This window comes from Camelus bactrianus, chromosome X, assembly GCF_048773025.1.
Source record: "Camelus bactrianus isolate YW-2024 breed Bactrian camel chromosome X, ASM4877302v1, whole genome shotgun sequence".
Taxonomy (NCBI): domain Eukaryota; kingdom Metazoa; phylum Chordata; class Mammalia; order Artiodactyla; family Camelidae; genus Camelus; species Camelus bactrianus.
Genome location: NC_133575.1, coordinates 100,924,989 through 100,943,455, shown reverse-complemented (window position 1 = coordinate 100,943,455; position 18,467 = coordinate 100,924,989). Strand labels below are relative to the sequence as shown.

At 46.0% G+C, this 18,467-nt stretch overlaps 1 protein-coding gene across 14 annotated transcripts in view; it reads right to left on the bottom strand.

The window, feature by feature from the left end:
• Positions 1-18,467, bottom strand: part of ARHGAP36 (Rho GTPase activating protein 36) — a 152,503-nt gene that overhangs the window by 18,334 nt on the left and 115,702 nt on the right. For 3 of the 14 annotated variants that reach the window (XM_074359860.1, XM_074359861.1, XM_074359864.1), the window contains 2 exons: positions 5,041-5,130; positions 4,139-4,229 (listed from right to left, as the gene is read on the bottom strand). The exons of 5 other annotated variants lie outside the window; for them this stretch is intronic. Coding sequence is in view for 2 of the 9 variants with exons in the window: in XM_074359857.1 (XP_074215958.1) it covers positions 13,802-13,859 (58 nt within the window). In the remaining 7 variants the exon portion in view is untranslated. Of the gene's footprint in view, positions 1-4,138; positions 4,230-5,040; positions 5,131-13,801; positions 13,960-18,467 lie in introns of those variants that run through there. 6 more of the 14 variants (XM_074359863.1, XM_074359859.1, XM_074359857.1 and 3 more) reach the window with 4 other exon arrangements.

Genomic DNA, 18,467 nt, shown 5'->3' with positions numbered 1-18,467 from the left:
AGATTGGAAATGAAACCTAGAAGCCCAGTGGCAAGTATCTCTTATCTCCTAGCAAAGGGTGAGAGCTTCTGGCTGGAGCAACAGCATTGGTGGCGCTCTTTTCACTTTAAGTACCACCTCAGCACCAGCACTTACCAAGAAGGTGCCCTCTTCCCCTACTCCTCTTTCCCATCCCTACTCCCACTCCACAGTAATTAAATAAATCTTACCCAACACAGGAATGTAATTTGAATGCCCAGGGTGGTTTTCCCTTCCCTTGAAGGAGAGGATCTCTCCCTCTCCTCCCACTGAAAATGGGCTGGGTGCTGCCCCTTTATACATCCTAGAGCACCAGATCTGGAGAGGGGGAGAAAGGGAGGGAGCAGCAGTTTGAAGCTAGTCCAACTTGTCCCTGGCATCCTCTCTCTCTCCTGTTGGTTTTTTTCTGCAGCCCCTCCTTCTGGCCCTGGCAGCTTGCTCCCCTTCCTCCATTCTTGTGATAAGGGATTGATACTGGGGTGCATCATTCTGGTGATGCTTGCTTTCTAATGTGGGCTTTTACACTGACATGCCAGGGAAAGATCTGAGTTGGGGTGGGTGTGTGTCACCAAAGATGAAAAAAGAAACCCACCCAGGTAGCCAACTGCCTTGAAAGCAACAAGAATTGGCACTGGGGGCAGCCAGGAGATATGATTTGAATCTAAGTGCATAGGGAGCCAATTTAGGCAGAGAATTGGCAGGTTATTGGCTTGAGTTACAGTGATTGCCTTGGTAACATAAATACATAAGGATTACGTGATATATTAAAGAGAAAGTAGATGGCTGAATATCACTCAGCCTCAGTTTTCTCCACTGCAAAATAGGGGAGTAAATGCTCAGCCCATAGCTCTGCAGGGAAGAATGTGTGAAATAACATTGGTAAAACACTTAGCACAAGGCCTGGCACAGAGCCCCTGGCCTCCTTAACTTCCTTCTGGTGTTGAGAGTAGGAAGTAAAAGGGCTTGCCTAAGGTCACACAGCAAGTATCAGAGTCAAAATCTGGAACCCAGGTCTCCCAAACATCCCCCAGGAAGGATGCTTTCCACTCCACTTCCTCTAAGAAGCTGCCTGGGCTATCTTTTGGGACTCTGAGGAGTGGAAGTGTGGAGACTGGTTAGGAGCTGACTCTAGGCAGATGTATATAGACAATCTACCACTTAGTTCCAGCCTTAAGGGCTCAGGCTGCTGCCTTAACTCCCTTCTTATCATTACTCAGGTAATCTCCCCTTGCCATCTTGGACTAATTCACTGCCACTTTAGAGCCACCTCTGCTGCCCAAGTCTGATACAGTGATTCACTCGCTAGCTGGCCAGAGCCTCTGCCCTCCAGGAAAGAGGCTTTCTTCTTAATTGGCTGCAGAAGCCTCAGCTGCAGTGAGACAACCCCCTTCCAGGAGGGTTTATGGGTAGTGGGCTTTGAGGAGTAATAGAATAGCCCCCTATCCAACAGCCACTGCCCTATATGCCCCCAGTGCCTGGGGCGCTGCTATTGGAGTCCTCTCTCTCTAGATTTCTTGTGATAACCCTCTCTGTGCCCTTAAGTCTCAGTGTTCCCAAGGGATTTCACCCAGGGCATCGCCTTGCTGCAAGTATACAGCCTGTGTTGTATCCGGCACTGCACTAGGCACTGGCACATAAGTTAAGAGGAGATGTGCCTAGTATTCAATGAGTGTTCACTACAATTAAAAAAAAACGTGGTGACTTGGAAAGGGGGAGAAGATTGCCGGGTGGGGAAATGAATTAGGAAGTCCCTGTGAGGGGTAAGGTGAGGGGCGGAGGGGCCTCACTTCAGCCACAAGGACTGGGGCTATGGCCTGAAATTTCTGGTGGTCAGTGAGTGGCATCACTAAAATCACTGGTGCTGCAATTTCACTTAAACACACCACCTTGCTTAAGAATGTGAATGCTAATTGAACCTCTGTCCATCCTCTGGCTTGGAGGCATTACCTGGTGGCCACATTTCCCTCCCAGCCTCAGATCCCCACCCCCTTCCTCAAACTCCCAAATCTTTATCCTTGATGAGGGTGAGGGAGAGGGAATGGACATCCTTGGGATCTTAACCGGAATAAACACTTTACATCTGTTTCCTCCTTTAAACTTGCAACCACCCCAAAACCTAAGCCAGCAACTTGCCGAGGTAAGTCAGCTGCCAATAGGCAGAGCTGGGACTCGAACCTACACCGACTACAAAGCTTGTGCACTTCCGTGGCAAGGCGCTTTACACAATGCGCCGCCTCAGGCGAAGGTCCTTTCTCCTCCTCGCCTTCATCTGCCATCCATCTCTATAGAAAGGAGGCAAGCAGAGGACAGGAGCCAGAGGGCCATCTGGCCGCGGAGCATTCTGGAGTCCCCTGTAGCCCGCTACAACGGAGGGGACCTCAGAATTTCCCGTGGGGGCTTTGCCATCAGCACAAAGCACCCTCGGTGACTCTACCGCCCCCTGCCGCCGGTGGCTCCCCCGCCCAGGCGGCTGCTCTCAGGAGGGCTTCCTTGGGCGCTAAGGAAAAAGAGCTTACCGACTGCCCAAGAGCTGTCGCGGGCTGGTGCTGGGCTACAAATAGCCCTGCCAGATTTGGTGACAAAAACGAGAGGGAGGGACATTTATAACGCCCTATTATGTGCCCAGCACGGTGTCAGTGATTTCCAATAGCCTTTACATTTTATGTAAAAATTATTTGCCTTGTAAAATAGTGAGCTCTCCATTAAGAAACGTCTTCAAACTAGATTAGAACAGGTTTTGTAAAAAGCTTGTCTGCAGATCTAAACTTCTTACTTCTCGCAACCAATAAAAGCTTCCACCCCTAACAGTTGCTCAACGTCTCAGGTAGGGGAAGGAAGAAATAACTCCCCTCCTGCACACACCCCCGCCCCCAAGCTCGCCCCTCCCCCGCCAGGAGCAGGGGTCGAGGCGGTACCGGGGTCTGGGGGAGGATTCAGGGAGGAGGAGCCTCAGGCGGGGTCGAGCAGACGCTGAATCAGGGTCCCCGCAGAGCTCACGTGCCCGCCTGCCGCCGGCGGATTCCCCGGACCTTCCAGTTTTTCCGGGTTCCGACTGGACCCCGTCTGGACCCAACTCACTCACTACCTTTGCTTGGGAATGGGGAACGGGCGCGTTGATGGGGGCAATACCCCAAGTCAAAGGGAAAAGAGCGGCTGTGCCCGCAGCACCTCGCCAGCCCATCCCCCTGTCCTTTCTTCCCCCTCCTCCCATCCTCACCCCCTTTTCTTCCGCCCGGAGGGAAGGAGAGGGCGGGCTATATGTGTATGTATGTATGCATGTACGCGTGTGTGCACGCGCGCGCGCGCGCGAGTGAGGTACGCCTGTGTGTGAGTTCTGTGTGTGGCTGGGTGTGGGCTGTGTGTTGCATGTTTTAGTCTGAGTGCTTGGTGTGAAGTGCATTTGATTTGTGCTCGGACGTGGAGCCTGTGTTTGTGCGGTGTTTGTGTGTGCACGTTTTCAGGTTGTATGTTTCTGCCCGATTATAGTGTCACTCTGTGGGTGCCGTCTGGATGTGGGTGTGTTTGATGTATGCTTCTGCCGGGGTTTGTGGTCGTGCTGTGGTGTGTATATGTATGCAGTGTGTGTATGTGTGTGTGCCCTTTGAAGCTTGTGTGTATATGTTTGGTGTGTGTTTACTCTTAGCTGTGCTGTGTCAATTTGGATTTACAGGCGGTGTTTGTTGTAGTGTGTGTGTTAGTGAGCAAAGTGTCTTTCTGTATACACGAGTGTGTTCAAAGGTTTGTGTGTGACGGTGCGGTGTGAGTGTGTCTTTGGGTGGGTATGATGTGTTCATGTGTGTGGTGGGGATGCTTGCGGCCAGAGTATATACTAGGATGGACGGCAGAAAACAGCATGTGTCTTGGAGGTGGGTTGCCGTGTGAGTTTAAGGGTGTGGTGTGTGAGAGCACTGGGTTATCTAAAGAACCTAGGTGACTGTGTGCTTGGTGGTTTTTTTTTTTTTTAATCGGGAGTTGGGGGCTTTGCTCCAGGACTGGGACAAGGAAGGAGATAGGGGCCCGCGACCTGGGCAGGGTCACCCCCTGGTCTGACCTGCCCGGTCTGGGTCCCCTGGCCCACCGCTGGGTGCACAAGGCCCACTGGGGCAGGGTGTGAGCTTACCTGACTGCTTCGAGGAAAGAAGAGGAAGGCGCCGCAGGTGACTGGCCAGGTAGGGCGCCTAAGGCGCGGTGCAGGGGCTGGTGGGAGTAAACTGCAAAGATTCTTGGTCACTGATTCCCCGCCCCCCTCCAGGAGATCCCAGGTGGTGCCCAGCAAAGCCCAACTATTTGCTCAAGGCCTGGCTGTTTCACACCTCTTTGGCTTTGTGTGGGCAGACGCAGTTGCCTGGAATCCCTTTCACCCTCGGCTTGATGACAAACTCCTACTTATTTTTTTAAGAACTAACTCAGGACTCACAAAACTTTCTCTGCTTTTTTGTACCCCTCCCTCCCAGTTGTGGGCACCCTCCTTTGAGCTATCATAGTTCCACTCTTCATACTTCTCATGACATGATCATACAGAACTACAACTATTTGTCTCTCCTTTTAAACTTTGGGCTCCTGTACAGAATGCCTGGTATATAGTAAGAATAGTAATAATGATTCTGACAATAATGTTAGCATTTATTAAGCACTTATTGTGTACCAGGCATTGCACTAGTGCTCTTACATGCATTATCTCTTTGAGTCCTCACATTGATCCTATGTGGTAGATAGAGCTATGATTCTCACTATTTTGCACATCACACATCAAACTCAAGAGTAGTTAAGTAACTTCTCCAAGGTCACACAGCCAGTGGGAGGCAGAATTGGTATTTGAACCCAGGTTTGGCAAGCTCACTAGATCTTTCTTCTCTACCAAGCAGCCTCATCAAGAGTCATCAATGCCAGGCATTGAAGTCTTTATCAAACAGTATCATTTCGCAACAAACTTTCTTTTGAGTTTATTGACAGCACCAAGAGTGCTCAGCATAATTACTTTCTTTGTCTCCCAGACAGCTGATACCTTCTCCACCTAATTACCTGTTTTGTTGACACCTCAAAATCTTTAATTATCTTAGGCTCATAAGCACCTCACCAGCTCCAGTTCTGGGAGCTCTCCTTAGGCTGGTGCTGAAAGAAAGAACAGAGAATGAGCATTTTCTAGCCCTAGGATCTGGGGAATTGGGGATGGGGATGGGGGTGAAGGGTCAGGATGGAATAAGGGAATGATTTCATAGCTCCCTCGGACCCATTTTTACGGCATTACCCACAGAAGTTGATATGTAGTAAATTTCAAGCTAACCAGTCATCTCCATATCAAACTGCACATAGGAAAACAAGCAGAGCCCCCCCTTCAAAAAGATTCTTGAATGGGCCCCATTTTGTATTATTCATGTTTGCGGGGGGCACTGCGTTTACCTAATGGGGCTCATGCTGCTCTAATGCCTCCAAGCAGCCTCATCTGAGAATTTCAAATTAAAACAATACATCGCATTTTTTAACACATTTATCGGGGGGGGGGGCATTGGCTGAGTTGCAGCTAAAGGGCCGCTGGAAGAACTGGCTTCTAGTTCAGCCCCCAGGGAAGCAGCCTAGACTGCTGCAAAGAGGTCAGGGGGTGGATGGAGAGGGACAATTCACTGGTGATGAGTCACTTCGCCACTTTTCAAGGGGGAAAGCGAGAAGCACGAAGCACGATTTAAATTGCTACTGTTATTATTGTGCCCTTTCAACTGGCACAAATGAGCCTGGTGTGCAGACAAGAAGCAGCTGGAACATCCATAAAGCTTCCCCCCCAGCTGGGCCTGGGTCAGCACCTCATCCTGGGTAAGCAGGAAAAGCATTGCCTAAACTACTATGTAGCCAGAAAGTCTTTTTTATTTTTAGAGAAGGGGGGGCTGTCTAGAGAGGCCAGTCTAAGTCATGCAGGACACAGATTAGCTGAAGCCCCTTGGTAAGTCAGTACAAGAAGTTCACATAAACTTTGGTGTCTCCCAGCATCTCATCTCAGGCACTTGGCTTTCCTGCTGCTGTGGGGCTAGTCTGACACCGCCTCACTCGCCTCTGAATATACCAACCTCACTTCTACTCCCTCACAGCCGCTCATGTGAGGTCTCTGCCTCCCACCTGAACACACACACGCACACACACACACACAACTGCCCCACCTATCTAAATTCTGTTGTGTAAGTCCCACTTGGATTTGTGAAAGACTGTCTGGTTCACTCCAGCCCAGTGCTCTTGTGAAATCGGGGACAAACTTCAACTTTGAAGAAGCCAAAAGCTCCAGAGCTGTGGCTCCAAAGATGCAGTTCTGGACCAGAAGCTCTAAATTAGTGTGACGGAAGGCTATCCTTACTCCCTCCTTCCCTGACTCATATAAATGATGGGATAGGAGGGGCTACCAGGACCCTGCCACTACCATAGAATAGACACACACACACACACACACACACACACACACACACACACACACACACACACTTCCTTTGGAGTTTAAAATCCCCACTATAAGACTCCCTCTCTTAGGGGTTCATAACATGAGGATTATATGGGGAATTGTAAAGGTGGAAAAATACTTTAATAATCCCCTTTACTGCCAAATGTAAACAAATATTTCCTAGTTTTCACCCTAAACACAAGAATCTGTATGGGTAAAGCATCAAAATGTGAGTTTTATTGAAGAGAGAGATCTTGGATTTCCTATGTAAGTAAAACCCTTTAAATATCAGGACCTTCCTCTTTTCCTTAGGGGCAGAGGAGCTTTGGAGTGAAATTGCTTTGAGTTTGTATCCCAGCTCCATCACTTAGTTGCTGTGTGATCTTGGGAAGTTTACTTCATCTCTCTGAACTTCAGTTTTCTCATCTGTAGATTGGAGATGTTAATACCTGCCTTAGAAATGCTCAGATGACTGAAGGAGGTAAAATTTGGAAAGTGTCAGCCAAATGCTTAACATGTATAGTGAATATTCAATAAAAGATTAGTTAATTCCCTCTCTTGCTTTACTCTCTCCCCTTTTCCTATAGCTCAGAATGTCTCAACCAGGGTGTTCAGGGACTGAAGCTGAATGACTAAGCTGCCAATTTTCCTCATTACTGGTGTGTCTGACACTCTTGAAATAGCCCCTCTTCTTTTAGGGTGATTTCTTTTCTTTTTTAATGGAAGTATATTTGATTTACAATGTTGTGTTAGTTTCTGGTGTACAGCATAGTGATTCAGTTATACATATATATAATATATATTCTTTTTCATTGTAGATTATTATAAGATATTGAATACAGTTCCATGTGCAATATAGTAAGACCTTGTTGTTTATCTGTTTTATCTATAGTAGTTTATATCTGCTAAACCCAAACTCCTAATTTATCCCCCCACCACCCACCTTTCCTCTTTGGCAACCATAAATCTGCTTTCCACTTCTGTGAGTCTGTTTCTGTTTTGTAAATAAGTTCATTTGTATCATTTTTCAGATTCCACATAAAAGTGACATCATAGGATATTTGTCTTTCTCTGTCTGACTGACTTCACTTAGCATGATAATCTCTAGGTCCATTCATGTTGCTGTAAATGGCACTATTTCATTCTTTTTTTAGGGTGATGTTTTGATCAGCCTAATGCAGCCCGGAAGAATTGGACCCTAAGTCCAATTCTCACTCTGCAGTTCCCCCTGGCAGTGTTAATGAGACCAAGGTTTCAGATATAATACTACATACAGGAAAGTGTCGAACTACCTGCTCAGTGTCTAGACTTCCTCCTACCCCAACCCTGGCTTTGGACCCAGTCCTGTTGCTATCTCTTACATGTGTGCCATTGCACCCAAGAGAGTGGCAGCATAAGTATTCCCTGACTATTGTTTTGTTTTGTTTCTCACCTCTACCCTAGAAATTAAGAAGGGCTGACAAGGCCACTTTTTTTCTAGCAGCTACCAAGGTTGGGGGGTGCAGTAGATGAGGGGAGAGATGATGTTTCTCTGAGATATACTTTGCAGCACCTAAAATACAGTTCCAATAAGTTGTTACTTATCTGTTCCCAGTTAAAGGAAAATAAAATCTACCCTTTGGTAAAGTGAGAGAAGACCCCAGTCTGTGCCCTTTCCTCCCAGATGCTATTGCCTCCCTCTAGAGACAAAAGCAAGTCACTACAAGCTAAAGCTGCATTTAGGCAGGGAGTGGTGGGGGGAGGTTAAGAAGCTGAGGGCACGGGGCAGATAGAATCCAGGGAGGGATCAAGAGGCTCCAGAGTAGAGAAGTATTGAGATTCGTGGCAGAAAAAGCTCGGAGAGGCTGGCCTTCAGGTGCTCCCAGCCTCTGGAAGATGCCTTCAATTCCCCCCTCTCCTTCATCCCTCTTATTCATCCTGCATGCTACCCTTCACTGACCATAGACTCCCCCAGGCAAGATAATCTTTTAATGAGTCCCTCTAAGGATTTAGGACTTTAAATTCTTCTCCAGCTCCTACCCCTGTCTGCTTCTGAGGAGGTCTTGTAGCCCCTGCTTTGAAGAAGAAAGTGGGAGGGGTAACAATTAAGGGTCAGCCATAGCATACAGAGAATAATTGGAACAGAAGTTCAGGATAGGCCCCAGCCATTTAATAAGCATCCCTAAGTGCAGGGACCTACCAGTTGCTGAGTAGAGGGTGTCTATCCCAAGGAAGCCGCGTGGTTTCTCAAGAAGTGTATCTGAAACGTGACAGTAGCTGCCAAGGCTCATCAAACATGCCATCTACCTACTTCTGCTGATACATGTGAGAACAAATGATACTGCCAGAAGGAAACAGAAATCGCTTCCTAGTGACTCAGAGCCCCAGCAATAAGGACACAGGTGGTGTTTGCATTGCATCTTCCAGTTGAAATGTGCACCTTTTCAAAGAAAGGAATCTATAAGTAATCAAGCAGATCAAAGACCAGAATTTGGACTCTGGGCAAGGGAACATCATTAGCACTGTATTGACCACCTAGTAAATGTCCGCTCTATATCAGCATATTGCTAGAAGCTTTGCAAATGTTATCTCTTTTAATCTCACTCAAGCTTTGAAATCAGACCAAAAGGGGTTGTAATCCTTGCTGAGTTACTGTGTGGCAGTGAGCTAGTTACTGAACCTCTCTGAGCTTTTGTCTTTAACATGAAGATGACAATACTTATTTCAAAGAGTTGTTATGAAAGTTAAAAGAGTTGTTATGAAAGTTAAATGAGATCATTAATGTAAAGTGACTGGTACATGATAAATATTTGGAGAAGGAATAAACACATCTTTTGATAACTGAGCCATAGAAGGCACTTAATATAATGATATATACAATAACAATATAACCATTTAAAATAGTTATTAAAAATAATAATCATTATTTTTATAACCTGAAAATGTAGGCGTTATCATGTCATTTTAAAAGAGGTTAAGAAACTTGCTCATAGTAAAACTATAAAAGCAGGTCTGGGATTCAAACCAGTTCTGTCTCTTCCCACCCAGTGTTAGGGGACAGTTCATGATCATTGTGAAGATCACATTTGGCTGACCCGATTTAGTCACTACATTTAAACTAAAATTTGAAGGAAAAAAAAATCCCTTAGATTAAGCTATGTATAGTGGGATTCTAAATCACTGTATGGACTATTTGTATACTGTAGGCCTTCAATTAGCCTTTTAAAAACTCCTTTAAATTATAAGAGTAATTTAAGAACAAACTCGATAGAGATTTTAGGCCTTCAGGTGCTCCCAGCCTCTGAAAAAAACAGAGAGAAAAATAACTATTATCCCACCAACTTAATGGAATATTTTACTTTAACTTGTCACTGAATTTTCTTCCAGTCTTTTAAAAATGCATATTTGATACAGTTATAATGCCATTTTCCGTGTTGCTACATTTTCTTCATAAACACCATTTTTATGGATGTAGATGAGTCTAACAAGTGGATATGTCATATAGTTGATTTAACCATTGCACTACTGTTGGACATTTAGGTTGGCTTAGTAGATAAGCGTGAAAAAAAGGAAAGATGCTTTCACCATTGCCATCATCACCCTCAGGGACCTGGTATCCTGCTCTATCAATGCCCAGTATGCTTTCTGTCATTTGATATTTAAGCTTGATGAATGTCAGCTATACTGCTGGAGCCTGAGGTACACTTGCAGGAGTATTATTTTTCTGCCAGTTTTCATTGCACAGATTCTGCATTTTATCCTTATGGTCAGTAAAGCGTGGCCTAACCTAGGAACCCAAACTCCAGAGTGTCATATTTTTTTTTCTCTATGGAGAAATATTTTTGTGGTGCAAAGAAAGGACTCACAAAAGAACTTTAGGAAGTCCTGCCACTGGTGAATGGAGGTGCTAGTCTGATGCTGTGACCAGGAGAGTGGGTGTCTCATTGACAAACTCGCCCCAGCTCTGGGAAATAATCCTGTGCAGCTCAACCAGGCCTGGCCTCAGCAAATCGATTGGGTCCCACTTGAAGAAAAGATCAAATTTGTATGTAAAGTGGGCCCCAGGGTCCCTTCAGCTTTAGAGTTTTGGCTGCTTTCCAGAAGCCCAATTGTCTGAGGCTAAATCCAATGCCAAGAGTGAACTGGGGAGAGAATTTCAAGTGGGTCAGTCGTGCTGTCCCTCTCCCTGGGAAAGAAGACCTTTCTGGGTCCCCATTCTTCCCAGATCTCAATGATGCCTCTTCTAAATGACTTCATATGGCCATCGATTGCCCATCGCCACCCTCAAAAGATTGCTCTGACATACCAGCTACCTCCTGAGCAAGAGGTGGGTATGGGATGTTGAAAGAACATTTAGAATGCCTCCTCCATTCTTCCTAGTCAGAGGCCAGCTACTTCCCCCCACCCCTGGTTCTTGAGAATTTCTGGAAGGCATTTGAAGGGAGGCATCAAGGGCAATTATAGCCCCGCAGAATATCAATAGTTACCCACAAAGTTACCTTTCATATTGCACAGTATTTCTCGGGGGTCAGGGGGAACAGTGAATGAATACCCAAAGACTAATTGCTTATTTCAAAGTGATGTTGTGTGACTGCAGTGAGATCATACATGTGAAGGACTGAGACCAGGTAGGGCCGAGCATCTGGGAAGTACTTCACATGTATTAGCTGCTATTTTAAGAGTGACAGAGCTGGTGTAGGCAGTGGTGTACCACTGGAGTGTGTAGGAGGACAAGTCTTACCAGACTAGAAACGCAGTAGCAAATATGAGGTCTTACATTTGGATTCAAACAACTAAATACAGAGTGAAGACTCTGAAAGAACTTTAGTTTACTTTAAAAAAAAAAAAAAAAAGTAGCTTCAGGTGAAGAAAGTAGCTTCCAGTATAAATTATTTGTGTGAACTGTATGGCCTCTACATGGGATTTGTGTGTGTGATGTGTAATGTGGTTATATTGTTTAAAAATTTTTTAAATTGAATTATAGTCAATTTATAATTTTGTGTAAGTTTCTGGTGTACAGCATAGTGATTCAGTTATACATACATATATATTCTTTTTCCTATTCTTTTTCATTATAGGTTATTACAAGATATTGAATACAGTTCCCTGTGCTATACAGTAGGACCTTGTTTATCTATTTTATATATAGTAGTTAGTATCTGCAAATCCCAAACTCCCAATTTATCCCTGCCCACTCCCTTTCCCCAATGGTAACCCAAAGTTTGTTTTTTATGTCTGTGAGTCTGTTTCTATTTTGTAAATAGATTCATTTGTGTTATTTTTTTAGATTCCACATTTGCAGCAACATGGATGGGCCTAGAAATTATCATACTAAGTGAAAGCCAGAAAGAGAAAGAAAAATACCATATGATGTGGTTATATTGTTGTGTGTGAAATGTGTGTGATGCATGTGAACTGTGTGTGTGTGCATTCATGAGTTTGTATGTGGGCCTGTGTGGGTGTGGGAATGTGTGCATATGTATATATTTATGGCTATGTATCTGTGTACCATGAGTGTGAATGTGGATTCCCCAAAGAGGGAAAGTTAGCCATCCAGGACTCTATTTACAGGGACACAGCTGGACATCCTCTTTTGGTCAGGGTCACTGGGCATTTACAACTTGGAGTATGTTCAAAGAAGAGCAGCTAGATGCGGGTAGGAGCCTTGTAGCCATGTCACATGTTAAACAAACGAAGGAACTGGGGAAGTTTGGCCTGGATAAACACAGGGGTGAGTGGGGGTGGGGGAATGAAGAAGGCTGGCACTCTTCCTTTGGAAGGGTCATGAAGGTCACCACCAGAGCCAGAAAAACATAGATTTGGGTTCAGTTTAAGGAAAAGCCTTCTAATTCTAACAAAAATGGCTGTCTTTAGATGGGGGTGGGCTTCCGTGTATGATACTGACCCTCTCCGAATGGGGTTATTCATAAAGGAGCCTTCATATCCTGGATCTTTTTGGAGTCACACGACAGCCTTGCACTCCAGGCAGAGGTGTAATGGTTCCTTCACCCGTTTTCCAGGGTAGGGTATTTGAGCCATAAAGCCTTAAAAAGCATCTTATACAACTCCCTTATTTTCTTTGATTCACCAGGATCACATATACTTGAAAAAATATACAGAACAAAAAATTAAACTCTCTGTGTGTATGCAGATCTCTTTCGTTCCCACCGAACTTGTGGCCTGCCAGGGACTGTCCTTGAACTTGTTAAGCAAGCTGCAGTCCCTTAGTAGTAGGTCAGACCCTTGGGATGGTTCTCAGCAGGGAGCTGGGGCTGGCAAGGACTGAAAACCAGTTTCTGCAGAATTAAGTTCCTGAGGTCCCTCCTCTCCTGGCCTCCCCTCCCCCACTGCCTGTGAGGGGGCAGAGGAAAGAGGAGACAACCCCAGGTTTGGTCTATGGCTGGTGACCAATGACGCACTCTCACCAATATAGATTTTGGAGGTGGAGACTATGGAAAAACAGGTGGCAGTGGGGGCAGGTGGCAGCCTACAGGGGGTGGGGCCTGCCAAGGGGGAGTGAAGGACAGTATGGGTCGGGGTCCTGGGAAATCTCAGAAAGAAAATAGCAGTCTCCTGAAACTTTAGCAGGAAAAAAAAATCAGTTTCCAAATTATACTTTATAGAAGCAGTTCCAGGAAAGGGGTGAAATGCCACCCACATATCACACTGGTGCTGTGATCTTTTGCACACCTATGTCCTCAACTCCACAGGGATAGGGAAAGCAGCGCGATCTCAAGTACATAGGGGAAGACCCAGACTGAAGATCCCAGGCCTCTGCCATTGGGTGATTTGGGGCAGAGGCTCAGCAGAACCAGATGCTGCCAATTTCTTGTATAACCTTGGGCAGGCCTTTCCCATCTCTAGCCTTCAATGTCACCATCTCTTAAATAAAAGGGTTGAATTCGATGACCCTGAGGGGCCCACGTTGATATTCTGCAGTTGAGACTAGGGCAAGGGGGACAAGCTTCAAGGCAAAAGGATCTCCCCCAACTCCATCTTCAGGGTCCCCGGGCCCTGGTTGCCTGGCCAGGGACGTTCATCCTTGGGCCTTTAGGGCCCTTGGGTTTCGGGACTGCGCTCCTACGCGTCCAGCCCCAACGCTCTGGCTGCCCCCGAGGACGGCTGAGCCAGCGACTCCGCCCCCGCGCTCGACCCGCGTCCCGCCGAGCCATTAGCGCGATTGCTCGAGGTTCCCGGCAAAGCTGTTGATTTATGCGGGGCCTCGACGGGTCAGTCCTTGAGCCAGGAACAATTAGCTAAAAGCCAGCGGGAAGGGAGGCAAAGGGGCGGAGAGCCAAGCCCCAGGGCACCCAGCTGGGGCTGCAGCCTCCCGCAGCCCCTGGCGGAGCACCCCAGCCCCCGGACTCGGTGGGCCCCACTCACCACGGCGGGGGCGGGGCTCAAAGGCCGACGCGAAAAGGCAGTCCAGCATCCACGCCATTGCCCGTGCTTGGCGCCGCAGCCTCGCACACAGCTTCCGCGCCGGCCCCCGCGCGGGCCGCCCTAAGTAGCCCCCGGTGACCACGCCCTGAGCCGCACCCTGCACCCAGCTAAGAGTCTCTTGGTCACCGGACACCTCGGGCCAGTCACAAAGAGGGCAGGGCCTCAAGGGAGCCCCCCCTCCCGCCCAAGGAGAGTCTGCTGGTCCCGCAGCCCCTTCCCCGCCACGCGGAGGGAGGCCGAGATACAGCTCCTGTCCCGGGAAGCTCTGACTCTGAGGGCGGGACCGTGCCCCTATCCCGGGGAGCCCAGTCTGAGGGGAGACGCCATCTCTGCCCCGGTGAGCCCCGAATCTGAGAGGGAAGGGAGGCTCCCGCTCCCAGGAACCCTTAATCTGGTGCCTAGAAGCGGGCCTGTCCCCAGAAGCTGGAATTTCAGGGCTAGATAGTGCACCTGTCCTAGGGGGCCTCAGGTCGAGGGCGAGACTGTATCCTAGCCCTAAACACCCCACGTTTTAGCAGACACCTCATCTCAGTCTTTGGGAGGCCCGATCTAGGTGAGAAGTGGCGTGTGCCTTAGGAGCCCTGAATTGGAAAGGGAGGCACTGCCTCCCTGCCCTTGGGGACCCCTTGTCTTAGAGGAGGCATCACCTCACCCGTGAGTAGCTCCAAATCTGATTTATGTCACTGCTCCATTCTCGAGGACCAAGCATGTGAGAAGAGAGTTTTGCCCCTCAAGCCCCAAAGTTGAGAGTAATTTTACTGTCCCTGCCCTGTGGATCCTTCAGGGAAGAGGGAGATGATTTCCTGCCTGGGAACCTTTGTTTTGAGGGGGGTTGATCTTCAACTGAGGTAAAAGAACACAGTGTGAAGTGTGTATAAATATGGAGTGCCCCCCCCACAGTTGCCGCTGACTTACGGATTCCACCGCCTATTCTTTTGCTCAGGCCACTGGCATAGGAGGGTCACCAACATTTATTTTTAGAAAGAATTTGATATTTGATATTTCAATGGGGGGGTACTGTGTTAGCTTTCATTGCACTTTTATGGCTTTGTATTTTTTTAAATTTTAAATACATATGGGGGCACATATCATAATAGGTTCAGTGTTTGGGGCATCTGGTGGTAGTAAACCAGCCCTACTCCCAAATCATGGGGTAGAAGCAGCCACCAGAGATGGACCATATCGGGCAAGAAAGGCTTCTTTCTTTTCAATTCCAGGGGCCCAAATTAATTTCTCCCCCAATTCTCCATTGGCAGTTGTACAAACGTGACTCTGTGCCTTGTTTATCTCCACTGGGAAAATGGGGCCCTGTTGATCAAAAATGCTAGTGAGGAGGTAGAAAGAAATATGAAAAATCCTCTTCCAACAGCTCAATTGCAGGCCTGAGGAGCGGAAGCTGCAATCACAGGTCCTTTGGGGAGAGCAGTCATTACATTTGCTTTGCTAACCACTGATACTAGCATTAATGCAGCAAAGGGGGTGCATAAAATGGAAAAATCATCTGTATTTTGCCATGCGATTCTTAGCAAAGCAGGCTATAGTCAAAGTTTAAAGGGCTTCCACTCATTTTCCTTCCTTTCTGGGAAACATGGTACCTCTGCCTTTGCACCAATTTCTAAATCATTTCCAATTTTCTGTTTTCTAAAAGCAATCAGAGTCAACAAACATTCACCAGACCTGCTCTTTTACCAATTTCTGCTGTACAAATACCCAGTCATCTAAGCCAAACAAGTCTGACATCTAGAAATGTCCAGTTTCAGGCTCTGGATATTGAAATCTCGGCCTTACCTCTTCCCATGAGCTTATGTACCACCAGCTTTTGTAATGGCCTCAATGGGTTTCTTTTTTTTCCAGCTGAATGAGATTTTTTTTGGCTCCCTCATGGCATAAAGGCTGCCTGCCCAGTCCTAATCCAATGGCCCTCAGTAACTGAAGTTTCTCTGCTTCTAGAATAGCTCTACCTGAAGTACAAACTCATGACCTCTATCTCTTTTTGTAACTTTTTTCTGCATGTGTTATGTGGTAATGGAACAAAGCTAAGGATGCTCACAGACCTAGATTGGAAGCCCAGTTCTGCTTTGTACTAGCTATGTAATCTTAAGATTATTTGATCTCTCTGAGGCTTGGTTTTCCTTATCTGTAAAATGGGGATATTAATAGTTGTGAACAAACTCCCAGCAAACCAAAGCCTACTCATTTGGAAAAAAAGAAAAAAGGAAATAGAGTTCAGAATTCTTAAAAAAAAATTTATTTAACAATCAAGTTAGCAGTTCTCCCTACTCCTTTTCCTTTGACCCACCTCCTCTGCCACTTAGTTAGTGTTTCTTTTGAAAATCTTTGTTCCTAATTAAATGTCACATGATAGGGGAATGCATATATCCATCAATCCATCCATTCATTTAACAAATACTTATCAAATGGCCTCTGCGTGCAAGATATTGAGCTATGTATATAATATTGATTCACTCCATGAATTATTGCACAATTATTTTCAAATGTATAATTTGGAAGTCTATATGATAATCTGAAAATACATTTATGATTATTTTAAGTGAAAAATAATCAAAATGCAAAGTGTATGCATACTATTATATAAACAGTGCAAATAAATAATAAGCTTATACGTAGGGAAAAAGCACTAGCAGGAAGCACACCAGAATCTTAATAGTAATTGTATTTAAGCAATGCAATTATGGGCAATTTTTAACTGTTTTATTATTTCCATATTTTAGTATTTCCATATTTTCTTTAATAAATATATATCATTTTCTGCGCTAGAAAATACTACTTATAGAAAAACAAATCTAAACCTTGTCTGCTGAATAAAGGACTAAGTTAGGTAAGGGAAAGACTGGGGCCTTTAGGCTGGATTTGTGCTGTTGGCACAGGGCACTGAGGCTGGCTTTGGTGACCGAGAAACAGCTGAAAGTTGGTCTGTGAGTAAAATGCGGAGCTCCCATCCTGTGCAAGGCCACATAACTCATCATGGCACCTCCTTTCCAAGATTGCAGAGGTCCTTAGCATCCCAGTTTAGCAGCCAAGAACCTGCTAGCCTGCACCTGCAACCCCTGACCCCAAGGTGCACAAGGGACACATTGGGTATATCTATCCTCACTCTGACAGCTTAAGGCTAGTGCTTGACAGCTTGCTGCCTCTTAAGGGTCTCTCATTGCAGTTCCTATTAAAAGCCAAGCACACTGTTCCTAACCTAGGTCATTGTTTGCCATGAAATCTTTAGCAGGAAGAAAACATGTTCTAGCTGGGAAGAAGGCACAATGATGAAGTCAAGCTGAGGGCTTGCTGATCATAAGAAGAAAGATTTCAAATCTTCCCATTGTTTTCCCTGAAACTCTAAAGTACCTGGCACTCAAGCTAAAAGTTGCTATTTAAATGGGATTCCAAGTATCCAAGGTCTGTAAACCTTGTCATGGATCAGGATTTTCCAAAGTATGGTCCGTTGGATCAGATGCATCAGAATCACTTGGAATGTGCTGTAATAATGCAGATTCCCTTGGGGATGGGGCATGGGGACCAGAAAACAGCATTTTTAGCAAGCTCGCCATAGAGGCTTCTACACCCAATAAAGTTAAAGAAACTCTAATATAGAGGAAAGAAGTCTTTCTCTGAAAACCTTCCACCACTGTATCGTCCCATTGAACTCCAGCTACAAGGAACACTGGAGAAGCCATCTGGTGAACTTGATCCCTTTAACCCCATTCTACTTCCTTTGGGTGTATGGGTAAATATGTAGCATTTGAAATAGAGCAAACCTCAAAACTTGACAGCTGACTCCTGAGTCTAGTGGCATTCAAAATGAGTGTACTCCATAAAGGTCATTCATTTGGATTTTCTAAGAATCCTTTGTGTGTGTCTATATAGCATTTTTAGTCAAGTTATTGTATTTGGACTCCCTACTTGTTGGGGTCCTTACATCAGGCAAGAGGCAACTGAAGCACTGTGGCAAGAGCATGGCATTTAAAGTTAAAATATCATGAGTTACACTGGGCATGTTGACTGACTGGCTGAATGGATGTAAGTATGTCTGCCCAACCTGAGCCTCAGACTCCTCTTTGAAATGGGCATCCCTGTCCCCTGCCCGCCTCCATCAGTAGGTTGTTATGAAGGTCTCTGCAATTTCAGGAGTAAGATAACCAAGGAAACTACCCCAGGCCCATGGAAGGAATTGGGAGATTAGCAAGCCTGCCTCCCAAAACCCCCTTCTGAGGAGTCCTATCAGAAGGTCTACATGGAGTGTACAGGGTCTTATGTGTTCTCTATAAGACTTAGGACCTCAAGACTTTGCCTCCCTGCCTTTCTGTTTGAGAAGGATTTATCTGGACTCATGGTGAACATATAGTAAAATCATGGGGGACCATTTGGGACCTCTCTGAAGCTCAGAAAGGCCTTGGTTTCCTCATTTCTCAAATAGAGTTCTCAAAAAACTTGAAGTTCCTTGCTAGCTACTTAGCATTTGTAGGCTACACTGCTTCCACAGCCCTTTAGTTTTTCCCCATAGCTCTATTACTTCCAAACATTTTCATATCACCAAAGCCTGACAAGGTCCTGGCACCGTCTTTGTGAGGCAGAAATAGGAGAAAATTATTCC